The sequence below is a fragment of the Carassius carassius genome, chromosome 22 (genome assembly GCF_963082965.1).
Source record: "Carassius carassius chromosome 22, fCarCar2.1, whole genome shotgun sequence".
NCBI lineage: Eukaryota > Metazoa > Chordata > Actinopteri > Cypriniformes > Cyprinidae > Carassius > Carassius carassius.
The window spans coordinates 8,927,871-8,944,725 of record NC_081776.1 but is presented as its reverse complement, the minus strand read 5'-3'; the positions used below and the strand labels follow the sequence as shown (position 1 = coordinate 8,944,725).

At 36.7% G+C, this 16,855-nt stretch overlaps 1 protein-coding gene across 14 annotated transcripts in view; it reads right to left on the bottom strand.

Annotated features, from left to right (window-relative positions):
• Positions 1–16,855, bottom strand: part of LOC132098874 (neuronal cell adhesion molecule-like) — a 48,800-nt gene that overhangs the window by 14,464 nt on the left and 17,481 nt on the right. For 8 of the 14 annotated variants that reach the window (XM_059505126.1, XM_059505133.1, XM_059505134.1 and 5 more), the window contains exons 2-13: positions 14,699–14,770; positions 5,908–6,120; positions 5,108–5,125; positions 4,560–4,665; positions 3,585–3,778; positions 3,352–3,474; positions 2,919–3,089; positions 2,309–2,368; positions 1,343–1,454; positions 1,018–1,202; positions 639–770; positions 13–156 (exon numbers count right to left, since the gene is read on the bottom strand). In XM_059505126.1, coding sequence (XP_059361109.1) covers positions 13–156; positions 639–770; positions 1,018–1,202; positions 1,343–1,454; positions 2,309–2,368; positions 2,919–3,089; positions 3,352–3,474; positions 3,585–3,778; positions 4,560–4,665; positions 5,108–5,125; positions 5,908–6,004 — 1,342 coding nt within the window. In that variant the 5' untranslated portion in view covers positions 6,005–6,120; positions 14,699–14,770. The remainder of the gene's footprint in view (positions 1–12; positions 157–638; positions 771–1,017; positions 1,203–1,342; positions 1,455–2,308; positions 2,369–2,918; positions 3,090–3,351; positions 3,475–3,584; positions 3,779–4,559; positions 4,666–5,107; positions 5,126–5,907; positions 6,121–14,698; positions 14,771–16,855) is intronic. The other 6 variants (XM_059505130.1, XM_059505137.1, XM_059505136.1 and 3 more) reach the window with 3 other exon arrangements.

Sequence of the window (16,855 nt, the reverse complement as noted above, 5' to 3'; positions counted from 1 at the left end):
ATAGTAACATACCCAGGACACTGACAAAGGCATTGCCCAGCAGATAACCGTACTCATTGGAGGCGTTGCACTGGTAAACAGCGCTTGAGCCGGTCTGAACAGCACTGAGGATGATATTGCCATTTTCAATTTTCCGACTGGGGTCCTTATGTGAGTCTGTCAAGGAATAACATCATAATCATACTCATAATTTAACTATAATCAAGTCATTCTTCAGAACGAGTTATTAGCTATGCTACAAGCTACCAAAAAAAAAAAATGTGCAAACTACATTATTCATTTTTAACATATCAGATGATATCATTTATAATTTCATAAGAACAATATTTCCCACTGGCACAAAAACAATGAAATGAATTAGGGAAAGCATAAAACTTAAACAGCAATAATACAACAACAACAAAACTAGAAAGATAAATAAAAACACTTAGTTTCTACAAGTGAAAAGCAAATTTTAAAGAAATATTATGCTATATAAACAAACATAGGTTCAGTGAATTATCTTCTAGAATCAGTTTATCTACAGCTACTATGCAATAAATCAGAACATCCTGTGTATCAATATAAAAATATTTGTTGAAAATAGTAACTAGATACTGGAGAAGCTACATTATTTTGGTAAAGTTGGCTTTACATACTTTCAATGGGAATTCCATTGACAGACCATGTGACCGTGGGTTTAGGGTTGCCATCTGCCCGGCAGGTGAGCATCCCAGATTCTTTCGGCGCCAGGATGAGGTTCTGAGGGGCACTGATCCAAAAGGGAGCCGCTGTGGAAATGGAAAGAAAGAGTTTAAAAATCAAACTGACAAAATTTGAAATAAGAATGTTAGCGTAACAGATTAGAATATTCCATCATGTATTTTAAGATATCGGACAAACTAGTGGTTATTTTCTGAATAACAGGAAACACAAAGTGTCTTTCAGATCAACTCAAATCTGGTTCAGGATGGCATCCCGGGGGTTAGTGAATGATGTGACTAAACAAGAATTTGGAAAAGATGTCCTGTGACAGACCTCTGACCACTACAGTGATGATGTGATGGTTGCTCCCCAGGCGATTCCTGGCTAAACAGCGGTAATCTCCCCCGTCCGCGTCTGTCACCTCTGTTATCTTCAGAGTTTTCTGGAAACTGTGAAATGAAAAACGGCCGCTTGGCAGTTCCCCGTTCACCTTGCTCCAGGAGATATCTGGCGTTGGACTGAAAAACACAATAGGTCAAACATATTTGAACTGTTTATGCAAGTCCTTTGATGCAGTCTGACCCCAATCAGAATAAAAATGGACATGGTTACAGATTTTTGACTCGAGAGAGCCATTTTTCCACTTTCTCCTACTTACAGGCCATCAGCGATGCATTCCAGCTGCAGTGTGTCTCCTTTCAGGACCATGCTGGTACTGTGCATTCCTGGTGGCTGCATGAAAGTGGGCGCTCTCTCCCCAGAAGGACTGTCTAGAACATAGATAGGCAACGATCAGACAGACAAATCTTGTAACCTGCCAGCTATTGCCCAGGACTTATGAGAAGGGAAAAGATCCTGTTCTGGTGGTAAAACCACACATAATCAAGAAGTGTGCAAACAGCATATTACTGGTCAAATTTGACACTATAAAAGGAAAACGGCAATGTTGGAAAATGTATTTATTTTGAAGCTTAGAAAAGTCTTGCTAAAATTGCCCTGATGTCTTTTATCAAGTGAACCTCATACTGAATGACAATAATTGTATCCTTCCATTGCTTCTTTTAGATGGCCTTTAAAAGATAATGGAAGGATCCAAATAAAAAATATAATAGCAATGTTTTAGTGATATTTTACATTACCTTATATAGTGTTGCATACAGAATGTACAATGCAACACTAATACATGCATTCAGTCTAAAACAGGGAAAGTTTAGTGACCAGTAGATGTGTAGACACTGCTGACATGTTAATTAGACAATTAAAAACAAATAAAAAGGACTGATTACCATTCATATACAGTAATCTTGGAAATTTTGTTGCCTTTCACAATGCCAGTGATAGTCAACTCCTTTAGTGTTGGCTTCAGTCCTTTTGTTAAATCTGACAAAATCAGTTTTCATTAAAAAGATGTAATGAAATGAATGTTAATACCAAGTGCAATACAGCGCAAGACCTTCATAAAGATCAAGTTGTTTGGAGTCAGGGCTGGGTTTCTACAGAAGTGGGTTATATTTCTGGTTATAGGTGATATATTAGGTACAGAGCTATTCCTGGTTAGGCAGAAACACAAGTGATGGGAGGGATGAAGGCTGGGTTCACTTGGAGAAGTTCTGCTAGCACTCACCACCCCAAAAATCTGAGCCATTCAAAAAAGCTGCCAACACAGTGTCATTCATAGCTTCAACTGGAATACAACAGAAAATAATGAACATGCAATGCTTTGACATATATGGGTCTGGACAGTGCAGGAAAAACTGAAGAGGCATTCGAAAATAAAAGGGAAAATGTAACACAATTATTTTTACAAATTGACAAATTATTGTATTTTTATAAATACAAAAATACATGAAATTTAGGTGAATTCTGCATTAAGGAATTTTTCTACCATTGGAAATTTTTATTATTATTTTTTTTTTTAAATGCCACTTTTTCCTCTAGTCACTGCTTTGTAATGCCTTGTTTATTGGGGCAAATATAGATTTATGCAATTATTGCATATTCAATTAATTCAATTAATTAATTGGAAGGATATTGTACAATTAATCAATTAAACTTATCATAGTTTGACAGCCCTAATAATAACAGAAAAAACAAATGTGATTCTGTATATATTGTGCAAGCTTAATTTAACATAAAAAGGCAGTCTTTTTAAAAAAAGAACTGATTTACACAGGCCGTTGTATGGAACAAAAATTGGTGACTCTATTTGTAACAGCAGGCTAAAAAACACTTACTGTCGAGCACATTGACAGTGATCGGCTGTTTCTGCTGGATAGTCTGAGTGTGTGGGAAGCGGGCGTAGCAGATGTAGTCGTTTCTGTTGTCATCCATGAGCACGTTGGAGAAATACAGGTCTCCGTTTAAAGCCTGGGACACACGGCTGTTTTGGGGAAGTCTCTGGAAATCTGACACAAAACAGCGCATGTGTTTGAATAAGTTCATTGTGAACACTATTTGCTAATAAAAGAAGGACCATAAAACAACAATGAGCTAAACCTGCAAAGCAAAGCAGCAATTTTACATACTTGGGTTGCCATGTAAAGTATATGAAAACATAACCAAATGAGACATTCAGTGGCTGCTTACACTAGAATGTGCAAGCAAGACTGACGTGTGTTGTGAGTGTTACTGTCACTGATCTATGTGAATTTGTGTGATATATCTTACTGTTATCCATCCAGAAGACGATTGGAGGAGGGAGGCCAGCTGGGGGTCTGCACTGCAGTACAAGAGACATACCCCTCTGCACTGTGATTGGTTCAACTTTCTCTTTTGACCACAAGGGGGACCCTATGAAACAGAATTGAGCAACTGAAAAAAATACTGACAGGAGGCAACTGCAAAAATATGAACAAAACATTCCTGCGGCAATGTATTCTGTTTAGATGTGTCTATCTTACTTGACTGACGGATGACAATGTTATTGGACAAGGCAGAGCCGTGCTCGTTGCGGGCGATGCACTGGTAAACACCCTCGTACGCCTCTGCCTTCTCTCCACTAATGTCAATGACCAGAGTGCCTGAGTTGGGCTTCATGATAACTTTGGAATCCTTTTCCACATCGAAATGAGTGCCATTACGTGTCCATGAAAAGCTAGATATATAGGAGTGAAAATAGAAAATGAATCATGACAACGCAGAGTGACATTACAATTGATTTTTTTTTTCATTTATAACATTAATCGATCATCACTTGTCAATCAGGTTAATTCCTTAACTTTTTGAAAATCTACCCCACCCTTACAAGTCAGATCTTTGAGGTTTTTTTCACATGAAATATAAAATGAGTTATTTGGTAGAATGTTCAAGCTGCTCTTTTTTCATACAAAAATTTGTGTTTTACACTGACAAACTACAAATAAAGCATCACAAAAGTGATCAATATGACCTGTGTGCTATATTTCTAGTAATCTGACGCCTCACAATAACGTTGTGTGAGAAAGAGTCCAAAATGAATGCTGTCATATCTTAAATAAATTGCATTTCAGTCTGTTCTTCACATAATGCTATTGTATGACTTGCATTACTGTGCGCAAGTCACTTTATTCTAATTTTATGATGCTTTAATGACCCAAAGATGACAATCTTTGGATTATTGTGATGATTTTGTTAGCTGTTTGAACTCTCATTCTGACGGCACCCATTCACTGCAAAGTATCCATTGGTGAGCAAGTGATGTAATGTTAAACTTCTCCAGATCTGTTTCAATGAAGAAACAAACTCACCTACTGTACATCGTGGATAGACAGAGGGTAAGTACATGTCTGTTAGCAAATTTTCAGGAAGAGTTTGGTAGGTGTTAAGCGTCAAGCATCCGTCCACAGCAGCGGAATCTGCAGTAGTGGTAACCATTGGTGATTCAAAGTGACACCCACCTGGGATGAGGCTTTCCTTTCGCCTCGCAGTGGATAATGATGTTCTCCCGAGGGTCAATGATGTAATCCTTGGGGGACTGATGAGTTATTGTGGGAGGCTGAGGCACTGAAGCACAGAAACCAGTGTGAAGACAAGCATCTCTATTTCTCACACACATACACACACACCTTGGCACAAACCAGCACAGATGCACCACCTTTGCAGAAACTGATTCTGCAAGAAATTGTCTAAAAATATAAAAGTGCCCATCTTTAGTTTATCAGTGTAACCAAACCCATAGAGACAAACAACCAAAGAGCATGCAGCATGCACACAAACTGTCATGGAAGTTCTTGTTTTCATGGCAGATCATAGCTATAATTTACATATAGCTATATAGTTTGAGGATTTAATGTTTGATAAAGGGTTAAATATGATATGATAAATATGATAAAGAGTTTAATATTCATATCAAACTCATAAACACTTCAAACAGAAGAAAGCAAAAGACATGAGTAAAAGGACCTAATTCACAACAAAATTTCACAGCAAAAGTGCCCAGACTTACATCCCTCCAGAACTTTAGCTTTTTTTTGTCCAAATGAATCAGGAAATACATGAGCAGAGAGTAAAAGAGTTCAAATTAGTGTAAGAAAAGAAGAGAGAAGAGAAGATCAAACAAAATCACGTTCCCTCAGTGAAACTTCCGGAGGTGTGTTGGGCATTCATTACCCATCATGCAACTCTCATGCCATTTCATTCTTCTAATGCGGTTTTGATGATACTGATTGTTTGTCAATGATTCATTAGCTTTACCACCCTGAAAAAGGTGCTTTATGCATTATAGATTTTAAATATAAGATTTTAAAATAATGAATGTTCTGGACTGTACAATAAGATAGAATTTTGGTTCCACTTTATCCTGAAAAGGAGATTCATTCTCTGTGTTTAAACATGAATAAACCTGCCTTCCAGTGTTCTTAAGAGCTTTTCATTTCTTTTAAAATAGAGAAATGGAAGGAGAAAGAGAAAGGGTGACCAATGTTCTCTAAAAGTCCATATATATTCTGCATACACAGTAGTAATGCTGACTTACTGTAACACACTGTAATGGTAAAAGTGAAACACTTCTCTAGAGTGTTCTCAGAAGCTGAGAAACTACCTGAGTGCTTTTTAAGTGTGTTTGAATGAATCTTATCTGAGAATCTTGACTTAAAATGTCTAAGGAGATCAAAGACATAATTACAACTCATTTTAAAATAGGCAAGGTAGAAAACCTATATTATTCTGTCGAATTATTCGACATTAGTGGTAATTATTAAAATGTATTAAATCAGATTGAATTTCATTTCACTGCACAATACTCACGATCTAGAGGCACTTCTAATGCATTGGTCATGTGACCCAGCAGCAGCAGCAGCATCACAGCTCCTCCACAGAGCGTGCAACTCCTCTTCCTGTCCATGGCGGGGTGTGTTACATGAAAATCCTTCCCTTTCTGGTCAAAGAAACTGGGCCTTGTGATTTGCACTCAGTGTGACCATTCAAATAAACAGGGGCATCCAATATTAGCCAGCAAGACTGAAAGAGAAAAGATAGAAAAACAATGATCTTTTATGCTACTAACAAACAGAGGGCAAGATCTTTATTAGAGAATCTGTGCTGTAGACGGACAGTTCACATGAGCTCAGATCGTCCTGACATACACAGAGACATGTGAGGGCGCTCAGCTGGAAGAGACAGGAACGCTGTGATGGCAGCACCCTCAAAATCTGACATATGGATCTCAATACACATGGCTGAAACACAAAATTACACAGCCTGCAGTGCGGTTCTTCAGAGGTGGGTTAAGAACCCCCCCCCCCCCCACACACACACACACACACACACACATTCCTTTCTTGTTCCAGAAAGCCTTTTGTTTTAATGTTCAGCCACATGCATCCACTGAATTCAAATGTATGAAGCACACCTTTTTTTTTTAGAGGAGTTTAAACATTATGTGGTTTAGAAAAAATGTGGGAAAGTCATGGCCTAATGGTTTAGAGAGTGTGACTCCTAACCCTAAGGTTGTGGGTTCGAGACTCAGGCCGGCAGTACCACGACTGAGGTGCCCTTGAGAAAGGCAGTGAACCTCCAACTGTTACCTGGGCGCTGCAGCACAAATGGCTGTTCACAGTGTGTGTGTGTGTGTGTGCGCACTTTGGATGGGTTAAATGCAGAGCACGAGTTATAAGTATGGATCACCATACTTGGCTGTATGTCACATTACTTAAATACAATGCTCATAAAATAAAATAGGGTTGGACGATGTAACATTGTAATATTGTTTTACTTTTGCATTACTTCAACTGATTGTGACTCTTCTTATAAGCTATAACATGATAGATGTGTTTCCCAACCTTGGCATGTGACATAAATGTGACTAAACAGGAATCACAATCACTTTAAAACACATTGTGATTATGATGGATGAGTGGCTGCAATGTTTTTACAATATAAACCCAAGTAATGTAATAATAATCAGGCCGAATAAAGTTTTCAGTGAGGAAGGAGGAGTATAATGTCTCACAGAAGTGAGCTAGCATCAGTTGTTCCTGTCGGTAGGTAGAGAGAAAGAGTACTATCTGAGTGATTCTGCTGTGTAGCAGGCTGTGTCAGGGAAATGGGCTCTGCTTTGCATAATTCATGAGCTCAGAAACCTTGACGGCATCATACAGCAAGAGAGAGAGTGAGTGGGGAGGGTTGGGGGGAGCATGAGTCTGTAGAGGCAAAGATTTATCTCAAGGTGAAGGATTCAGACATTCAAGATCGAGACTGGTTCTTCTGGATATCACATATACCAACAGTATCCAGTTTCCTAGATACACTTTAGGCAGCGATAAATCTACAGTAGAAGGAAGTTGCTTGAGACACAGATTTGAAGCAGATTGTGGTTTTAAAAAATTCAAGCTCGCATTAGACCAAATTGATGGATAGCAAAATAAAAATATTAACTATCAAGTGTAATGGGGTCATGACCCGGGACAAAACAAAAACAACACACACACACACACACACACACACACACACAAAATAACATAATAATGAAGTGTCGATAGGAAAGTATTTAAAAATGGAACCAATGTCCCCTGACTACAGTCAAAAGTAATGACAGAAGTGAATAAAGAAATTCAAGGGTCTATTAACACATTTTCTGGCTGAAGAAAAGGCAAGACTCCCTCGGTACCCAAAGACAAGTAGATTTACCACATTTCAGTATTCCAGACGATGCGCACAGCATGTCTGATGGCTGCTATGGTGACAGTATGTGTTCAAGCGCCCTTTGGAAAGACCTGAACCGGGTCATTTGCAGTAGAGAGAGTGACAGTGACACTGTCTTAAATGGAAACTGTCAATCACATTTCCTGTTGCCATGCTATCAGCTTGAACTTTAGCTATTCTCGAACATAAGAATATGTGAAAGAATGTAGTAGACATTGGCATCTGGGCCTTTTAAAATGAGAGTATGAGATGTAACAAAGACAAAGCCTAGATTCATGTATGTGTTGTCATATGGTAAAGATGTGCAGTCATGTCTGAATTATGAATTTTTTGAATTGCACAAACATAGATTTCTAATAATTACATGTTCAACACATTTTCTCCTGCAATAATGCATGATTTATGACTGAATTAATTAACCAACAGATGTTGTCCCCGAATTCATGCTATTAACATTCTTATAATAATGAATAATTCAATTACATCTCTTAATTTTTAAATACATTTTCATTTCATTATAGACACTTTTGTTGATTAGGAAAGTATGTGAGGACAGGAAGGTGGGGGAAGAGATTTGAAAATGTAGGTTTGCTCCAAAATATAATATATTATATATTTTTTAATAAAAAAAAATTTCTACGTATAACTATTTTTAATAAAAAATTATTTATATGAATAATTATAAATAAAAATATGTATTTATTTGTATATAAATCATAAAAGTTTATCTGCTTTAAATGCTGGCTTGTAGCCCTGGCCCTTTGGCATAATTAGACTTTACAATATCTCAGAGGGATGCTTTGGGTAACTCACAGAACAGAAGAACACTGTGATTTGGTTACTGCTGAGTCATTCATATCTTGAGAGAATCAACAGAGATGGAGGAAAGATGCCGGTCAGCATGCTGTAGGTAATCCAACACAGACCACTATTTACTCTCCGATTGGCTGGATGAAGGACAAAAGGCACAGGCATCTGCCTAAAAGACAGATCTCAATTGAAAATGAATCAGGCTGCTGAGGCCCCTTTTCTGGACCAACTTGGCTAATGGCCTCTTTATTGGATGAAGGCCACCCTTGATGGGCAAAAAAGATAAACACACTATAAGGAATATGTGTCAAATGTTCTAATACATCAGAGTCAACCCTTTTATTAACAATTTTCCATATATTTCTAAATATATATGCAACTATTTTATATTTAGAGACTTCATTCACATAGCTTGAATTATAATCCTTAAGTCGTTATGCAGATTCATTTTCAGCAAGAGAAATGTTGCCACAGGCTTATCCAAAACCCGTCTATTTTAGTATTCATCTCAGCATAATCCCTGCATAAACTGAGAATGACATCATTTACATTAGAATGGCCTTCTACTGTAATAAGTGAACAGAGACCATACCGTACAGCCAAAGAACGACATTCATGTGGGTTTGTTTTGAGCACATCCTACTGCTGCCTTTTGTAAGCTTGGCTCACTTGTTGTTTGTGTTGACAAGTGCTTATTCTCTTTCACGAGGAGAGAGATCAGAAGCCAAACTATTTGAGTTTATTTCTAGATAAACTACCTTTTAAACAAACTTTGTGTCCATTACCATACAAAAGCCAAGAATGTTCAGCTTTTTCTGCTGAAACTTCTAGCTCCATGTCAGAATACTATTATTACATGTATCCCATTAATCAACTTTCACCAATTTCATGTGTAATACTATACCACAGAAGTGTGAGAACCATCAACAGAATATCCATCTCGGGTCGAGTGTTTGTTCTGAATAGGGCTGGATATTACCATGATAATGAGAAACAAAATAAACTTTGAACTTAATAGACGTTACAGACATATTGCAGATTTTATACACTAATCCACAAAATACTGTAAAACTGAAAGTCAGAACCAGTCTGCAGGTTTGAGTTGACAGATTTCATATAAAATCGCGTAGTGTATAATGGTCACAGGCTTTGATTTTTTTGGCTTTGGACAATGATATTTTGAGATGATTTTAGAGTACAATGTTTTAATTTGTTATACATAAGGCTAATGTTTCTGCATGAGTTTGTTGTATTCAAATCGACTTGAAAGTCAGGTAGTCTGTGATCTTCAGTCATTTAGTGTATGATGCCCAGTTTTTCCTCTGTAAATATTTACAAAAATCAACAAGGGTATGAAGTGTTTTAAAAAGCCGTGTAGTGTTTTAGCCGGTTGTAAAACAAAACAAAACAAAACAAAATTTGTAAACTCTCTCTTCTGTAGTTCACAGCAATCCAAAGAATGTACTCTCAGGAAGAGTACATGGGAAACCTATTTCCTCTGACAGTACAAGTTCTTCTCAACAGCTCCTTCACTCTGAAGAAGACCTGAGTCAAGAGAGCGAATCGGGCTGCTAATTTAACGATCACGCCGTGTCCATGGCAACACACTTATTACACACACACATGTCTATTATAGGAAACACAACGCAGCCAAACCCATCCATCTTTTTAATGTAAATTCAAGGAGAGGACACTACTGAGAGAAGCCCTCTCAACAGCTCTCCGCTGTCATTGAAGACTGAAAAGAACGAACCGCTCTTTACTTTAGCAGAGGATGCCTTCAGGCCAAATGAGAGGGGACTTGATTAAATGTCTCTTTTCACACCAAAATCTGAAGCCCTTGAAGAGGGAATTAGATAAAACTGTGGAAAAACAGATGATACAGCAGCTTTATGCTTAACGCGTTTGGAGTTTTTAAAGGGTTAAAGTTTGTTTACAAGCTTTTATCCGTTCTCTAGACAATAAGCTGTTTTGTTTTGCATTTTGATTCATAAAGTACCTCTGGGCCAATCAAATCGCTGTTTACTCAAATGGTTTATGAATTGCTTTGTCTCATTTGCAAGAGCACAATTGAAGTTGAATCAATGAGTCAAGAAAATTGTTTCAATTCAATCTGTCTGAACGAACTGAGCTGGCTTCACAGCGTGCATTTCATTATAGATGTTAACACTTTGTATGATAGCAAACACAAATTTGTCTTCTGAAAGTCGCTGGATGCACAGACTAAGCACACAAATCTTTAACTGTATTTGTCAAACTGCTCCATCTGCAGTTTGTCTGCCATTACCCTGTTGTTTTGCTCAAAAACCAACAACTGACGTTTTCGGAAGCAAGATAATGCTAAATCACAGCACTGCATTGTTTCAGAAGGTCACTGCCGGGAGTTAGCCTAGCGTTACTATCTAAATAAATGAGCTAACTTCATTTAACAAGCTGCTGGTGTGAGGTTATCTACAGCTAAAGGGTCACTCGTTCTTGCAGTGTCAGCAAAATGAGAGAGCATTCTTTCTCTCCTGAGCTTTGGGAAGTTGCTGATAGTCAGCACGCTCCTGTCTGGCAACTCATGAACTGTATTGTTGCTTTATGCTGTTTATAGTTCAGTAAAGCTGAAAATACAATGTGACCCGAATCACTTTGAGCAGAACTATTCACTTTAGAGATAAATAACACACTCTAAAATCACAATGTGGAAACTTGGGAAAATTTGTAAAGATCTCAGATTTAGATCCGGTTTTCATAATGTAAACTCATACTTGTGATACTTGTAAGAGTTCAAAATTATAATATATATTGACTGTTGACACATTACCACATTATATATTTATAAATGCAGTAACAAAAAATCTCTCAGTCTATCAGACCTTTAGCTGCTTCAATGAAAATTATGTTTTATATATTAAAGGGCTCATGGGAAATAGTCTAGAGTAATCAGAGGGCCTGTTTTTAAGTTTCTCATTCAGATAAATACCAATCATTTGCACTGTTATCGAGTTCAGAAGAATAGGAACACACAAAGGCGGAAATTACTGTTTAAAATGTACAAAAAGTAGCCGGGAATGTCCAGAAATGACTCAATGGTTTCTGAAGTCTGCAAGTCATAATGACTTCATTTCTGCAGCTTTGTGTGACTGTAACAGGGGGACGTTATGTTTCATTCAACACTGGTTGGTTGTGAAGGGCTCTCAACTGTCCCCCAATCTGTTGATCAGACTATATAATCTGCCTCAGTGATGTCCTCTTGTGCAAAATCTATACTCTCTTCCCATCAGCAATGAGAGACAGAGGGGTTGGGCCGTGTGTTTCATAAAAGATCTTCTCTAAGAGAGTCCACAACGCTGTAAACCAGGCTTATTTGTATTCTGCAGAAACACAGTGAGGGTGAGATGTATCTCAATGACAAGACATGATGACTCTAGAAAAATGGCAGAGGTCACAGCAAGTGAGAAAAGTATTTCTAGTGTTCCAGCATGGTTTGAATGTCGATTATTGCCGCTATAGTTTTTTACACTTTAACAGTGTTGCCAAAATAGTAACAATTCTATTTTTGTTCATAAAATGTATAAATAAATACAATAAATTGTAAAAAAACAAAACAAATACATGTCCCTGTGCATAACTATGTTATTCAATGACATGCATGACTGTTTTCTTTTTTACAAATATTTACTGTTGTATTTTAGAATACAGAAGGAAAGAATTAATAACCGGATCTTTTATATTATATTTTTAAGTATTTTTTAAACTAATTTAAAAATGTAAATAATAATAATAGTTTTGTTGTTGTTGTTCATAACATACCATACTTTCTTTTTAATAATATATTTATTATAAAAATATTATTTTTACAAATATGTTAGCAAAGTAATACCCGTTGTTTTTGTTTAGAACGTATTATAATTTATTTTTAAACGTTACATTAAGTAAATAAATACAATTTTAATTGATTTATAAATAAATAAATTTACTATTCTATTTTTATGCATTGTTATGTGAAATCTCTTTTCACATTTTATTTTAGAGAATACGAGAGGAAAGGAATATAAGAAGTTCCAAAATATTACCAGTTCAGTTTTTGTTTATAATATACTGCATGCATTATTTAAATGAATGAATGAATGACATTTCTATACGTTTCTACACCATGTTCTATAAAATCTCTTTCCACGGTTTATTTTAGTGAATACAGGAGGAAAGGATGGGTTGGCACACTACTCTCTCTGTTCCATCTGTTGGGTGCTCAGATAAACCGTGGTCATCTGTCCACAAGCTGTATGTGGATGAACAAGAGCTTTTACAGTATGTGCTGATATCACTGCCATTACCTGGTTCAAATGTGTTATGATGTAACACTTGACATGCCATCTAATCCTTGTGTGGAGAAAGAACAGAATTTCCAGGAAATACATTTAGCTGTAGTCATAAAGCCAGACTTCAAATCTGCATCACAGACAAAGATTAAAGAGATAGTTCACAAAAAAAAAAAAAAAAAATTGGAATATAACACAAAATACATACTGACTGCTTTTATGGTGCTTGATGTAGTCATTCACTGGAAATCTTGTGGTCACCACACACTTTAATGAAAAAAAGGCATCCACATTCTGCTTTTATGTTCTAAAAGGCTTATAAAGAAGAATCATCATGGAAATATGTCACAAAATGTGTCTCAGTCCACACAAACCACAAAAATGTTGACAGCATTATATGTCACAAAAACAACTTCCCAGTGGCAACATCATCAGGGCACGAGATCACTGCCTATTTCTATCTGCTCTAAACACAGCTGAGCTCTGAAGCACCCCGTGTGTATATCTGCTCTAACAGGGCCAGACTCTCTCAGGAAAGTCTAAGCACAGCAGGGATCATCATTAGGGAAGAATCACATTCAGTCCATTCATTTCAAGTTAAATCTTTAAAACACATAGTATCAGCCTCCGGAGCACGCAAAACATGTATTCAACACATTACATGCAACTCCACTGCTTTTGAACCACTATCACTTGTATTCCTAGAACAAGAAATCAAGTAATAGTCTTGGCGGGAATATGAAGGATTCTGGTTAATCTCAATAAAAGTGACTAATTAAAACATGGCTTGAAAAGTTAGCATTTTACACTCAGGTAAAGATGTCTTCAATTTTGATTTCTACAGGTTCATCATTTTTCCACAGAACCAGAGATATTTTCCCCTGAATTAAATCAGATTAGATTATATAAGGCTTTATTGATCCATTGGATTTTTTGTAGGAAGCGTCTCACTTGTTGCCTAACACTGCTGACAGCTGGTGTGTGCCCTCAGAGACCAAATCGAACACTTTTGGATGACAGAACAGCATTTGCTACTTCAACTGCAGATTCAGCACATTCATTAAACAGCACTTTCAAGTAGTTTTTCCCCTACAGTGTGTACATTTGATTGTGTTTTAGTGTACTTTACACTTTTAGCTACTACACAGCATCTGAATTTCTTCTTTCATTATATCTGTTTTGGTTTCAGAGCCCTAAAATTAGAGTTAGTTAAAGGATAGTTTACACAAAAATGTTTTTCCAAACCAAATCCGTAGTGGAAGTGGAACGCGGAATGAGAGATTTTGAAGAATCCCGTCACAAATTTTCATGCAACAAATTAGGACTAAAGCATTTAATTTTTAAAATGCTAATAATTTAGCATTTAATTAAATTTTAATAAAAAAAATGTGGCCACCTCTGCTTTAAATTATATCTTTACGAAATCAATTTTAATGTAGAATAAATTCAAAAGATCAAAAACACAACTGCATTAGTAACTCAAACCATTTCTCAGTTTTCAACATGATGATCTGTCGGCACACATCAGTGTGTGCAAGCAGCCAAAATATTATAATTTCTTTCGATTTCAGTGACAGCCTTTTAGCTCATCTTGGTGAAGTGAAGAGGGATATGCAAGTCATAAATTTTAAAGCACATAACTCATTCTTTTTAATTTTTTTTTATGCCTCTACTCTGTTCCTCTCTCTGTCTGAAACGAAGCTGCCACTGAATCAAAATGCATACATCAAAAAATAAGTTAAAATACAACAAAAAGCATCTAGTGAGCCTCATCTTACCTGTTTAGAGTGTATGAAAGAATGGATCCTTCAGTTCCAACCAGACCACAGCAGCTCAGAATAGTGTGGGTGCTGTAAAAAACCAATGGCATTGTTAAAAGAGGGATTCTTACATGACAAAAGCATGTGACTGAAGTTTGTGCTAGTCTGAGAAACACTGAAAGACATTACAACTAAAGGAGAAAAGGCTTGCCAGTTCACTGATGCACCAAAAAGTGAGTGCTATCCAATTAACAAAAAAAAAAAAAAAACATGCAAAATTTGTTATTCTAAACCCCGCTGGGATTTCTAAACATTATTGCCTCTGTGCACACAGTCATGCCGTAGGATCAGCAAATAGAGTGACAGAGGCGCTCTCGGCACCTCTACATCACACGTGCTGCTTCATGGTCGCGCATATATTAGCGTTTTCCCTCGAGACGCACGCATTCATTTCACATTAACAGAAACATGGCCGCTGACAAAGCCCCCCGATCTTTTGATGAGAGACAGGCCACAAAGACGCTGTGATGGAGAGTCGCGTCGCTTTACTGTATTGTTTTCTCAAACTTGAAGCAAACTGAGGAAACCTCCAGCCTCTAGTAAAGCTGTCAGACACAGCTGCTGTCTCACAGAGACCAGAAAGAGGGAGACTAGGAGAGAAACAGGCAATAAAACAACAACAAAAAAATTCACACCGACTACCTCCCACCTCTTAGAGCTGACCTGAGGTGTTGTCATGGAGACGGGCCGCATACCGGCACGATGGGGTGAGAGAGAGAAAGAGAGAGAGAGAGAGAGAGAGAGAGAGAGAGATGAAGGGGGTTCTGAGAGAATGGAATATGTGATGTTGAGAAACAGATCTTACAATATGTCAGCATCTACATCGTCAAATGCCAAAAATGCAGATATGTCGATCAAATTCTTTTTTTCATCCATTTATCTGTTTCTTTTTTCAACATTCATCCATTTATCCATCCATCCAGCCAGACAGCTATTTTCATCCATCTATTTCTGTTTTTTTATCCATCTATCAATCCATCCATTCATTTATCCTTTTTTTCCTTGTTCCTCCATATATTTATCCATTTCTTTTCTCATCCATTTATCTATCTGTTCATCAATTTATCACTCCATGGATCCCAATTTTTTTCATCTCTCCAGTCATCCTTTTATCCATCATCTGTCTGTTTTTTTTCAACTAACCATCCATTCATCCGTTTATCCATCCATCCACTTCTATTTGCATCCATCCGTTTATTTATTTTTCATCCATTTATCTATATTCATCTAGTCTATCCATTTCTTTTTCATCCATCCATCATCCATCCATTTATCCATCTATCCATTTATTTTTTATTTACCCATCCATCTATTTATCCTTCAATTCATTTCTTTTTCATCCATTCATCTATATTCATTTTTTCATTCATTCATATTCATCCATTTATCTATCCATTCATCAGTTTATTTTTTATCCATTCATCCAACATCCATTTATCCATCCACCAATCCATTCATTTATTTATTCATTCATCCATCCATCCATTTATCTATTGATTAATCCATCTATTTATTTTTTTATACATTCCACCATCCATTTATGCAATTCTTTTTCATCATCCATCCATCAATCATCTATAAATTCATTTTTCATACATTTATCCATTCATTGATTTATTTTTCATTCATCCATTTCTTTTTTCACCCATCCACCCATATATTTATTTGTCCATCCATCCATCCATCCATCCATCATCTTTTCATTTATCCATCCATCTGTTTGTCCACACAGGTATAGATTTTTGTATACTAATCACTAAAAAATTCTGTATCACCTACATCAACATACATGATTACATCTATCTATCAACACATATATAATTATATAGACTACTTAACTATATTAAACATACCACAGATAGGCAGATAAAACATAAAAGGTTTGTCCCATCACAAAAACACATGCTGCCATAAAACCTTTGGCTTTAGTTGTGCACCTACAGACATCCCATCAACACACACTCTGATTTCAGAATAAACAAATCAGCACACACAAAGACAAATCTGACTGGTTTTAACAGGAAAGGTGACACCAGGAAAGCACTTCACAATGGACAAAATGCTGTTTGTTCTAAGTAACTATAGCCACATAACCTGAGTCAAACAAGTGAAAGG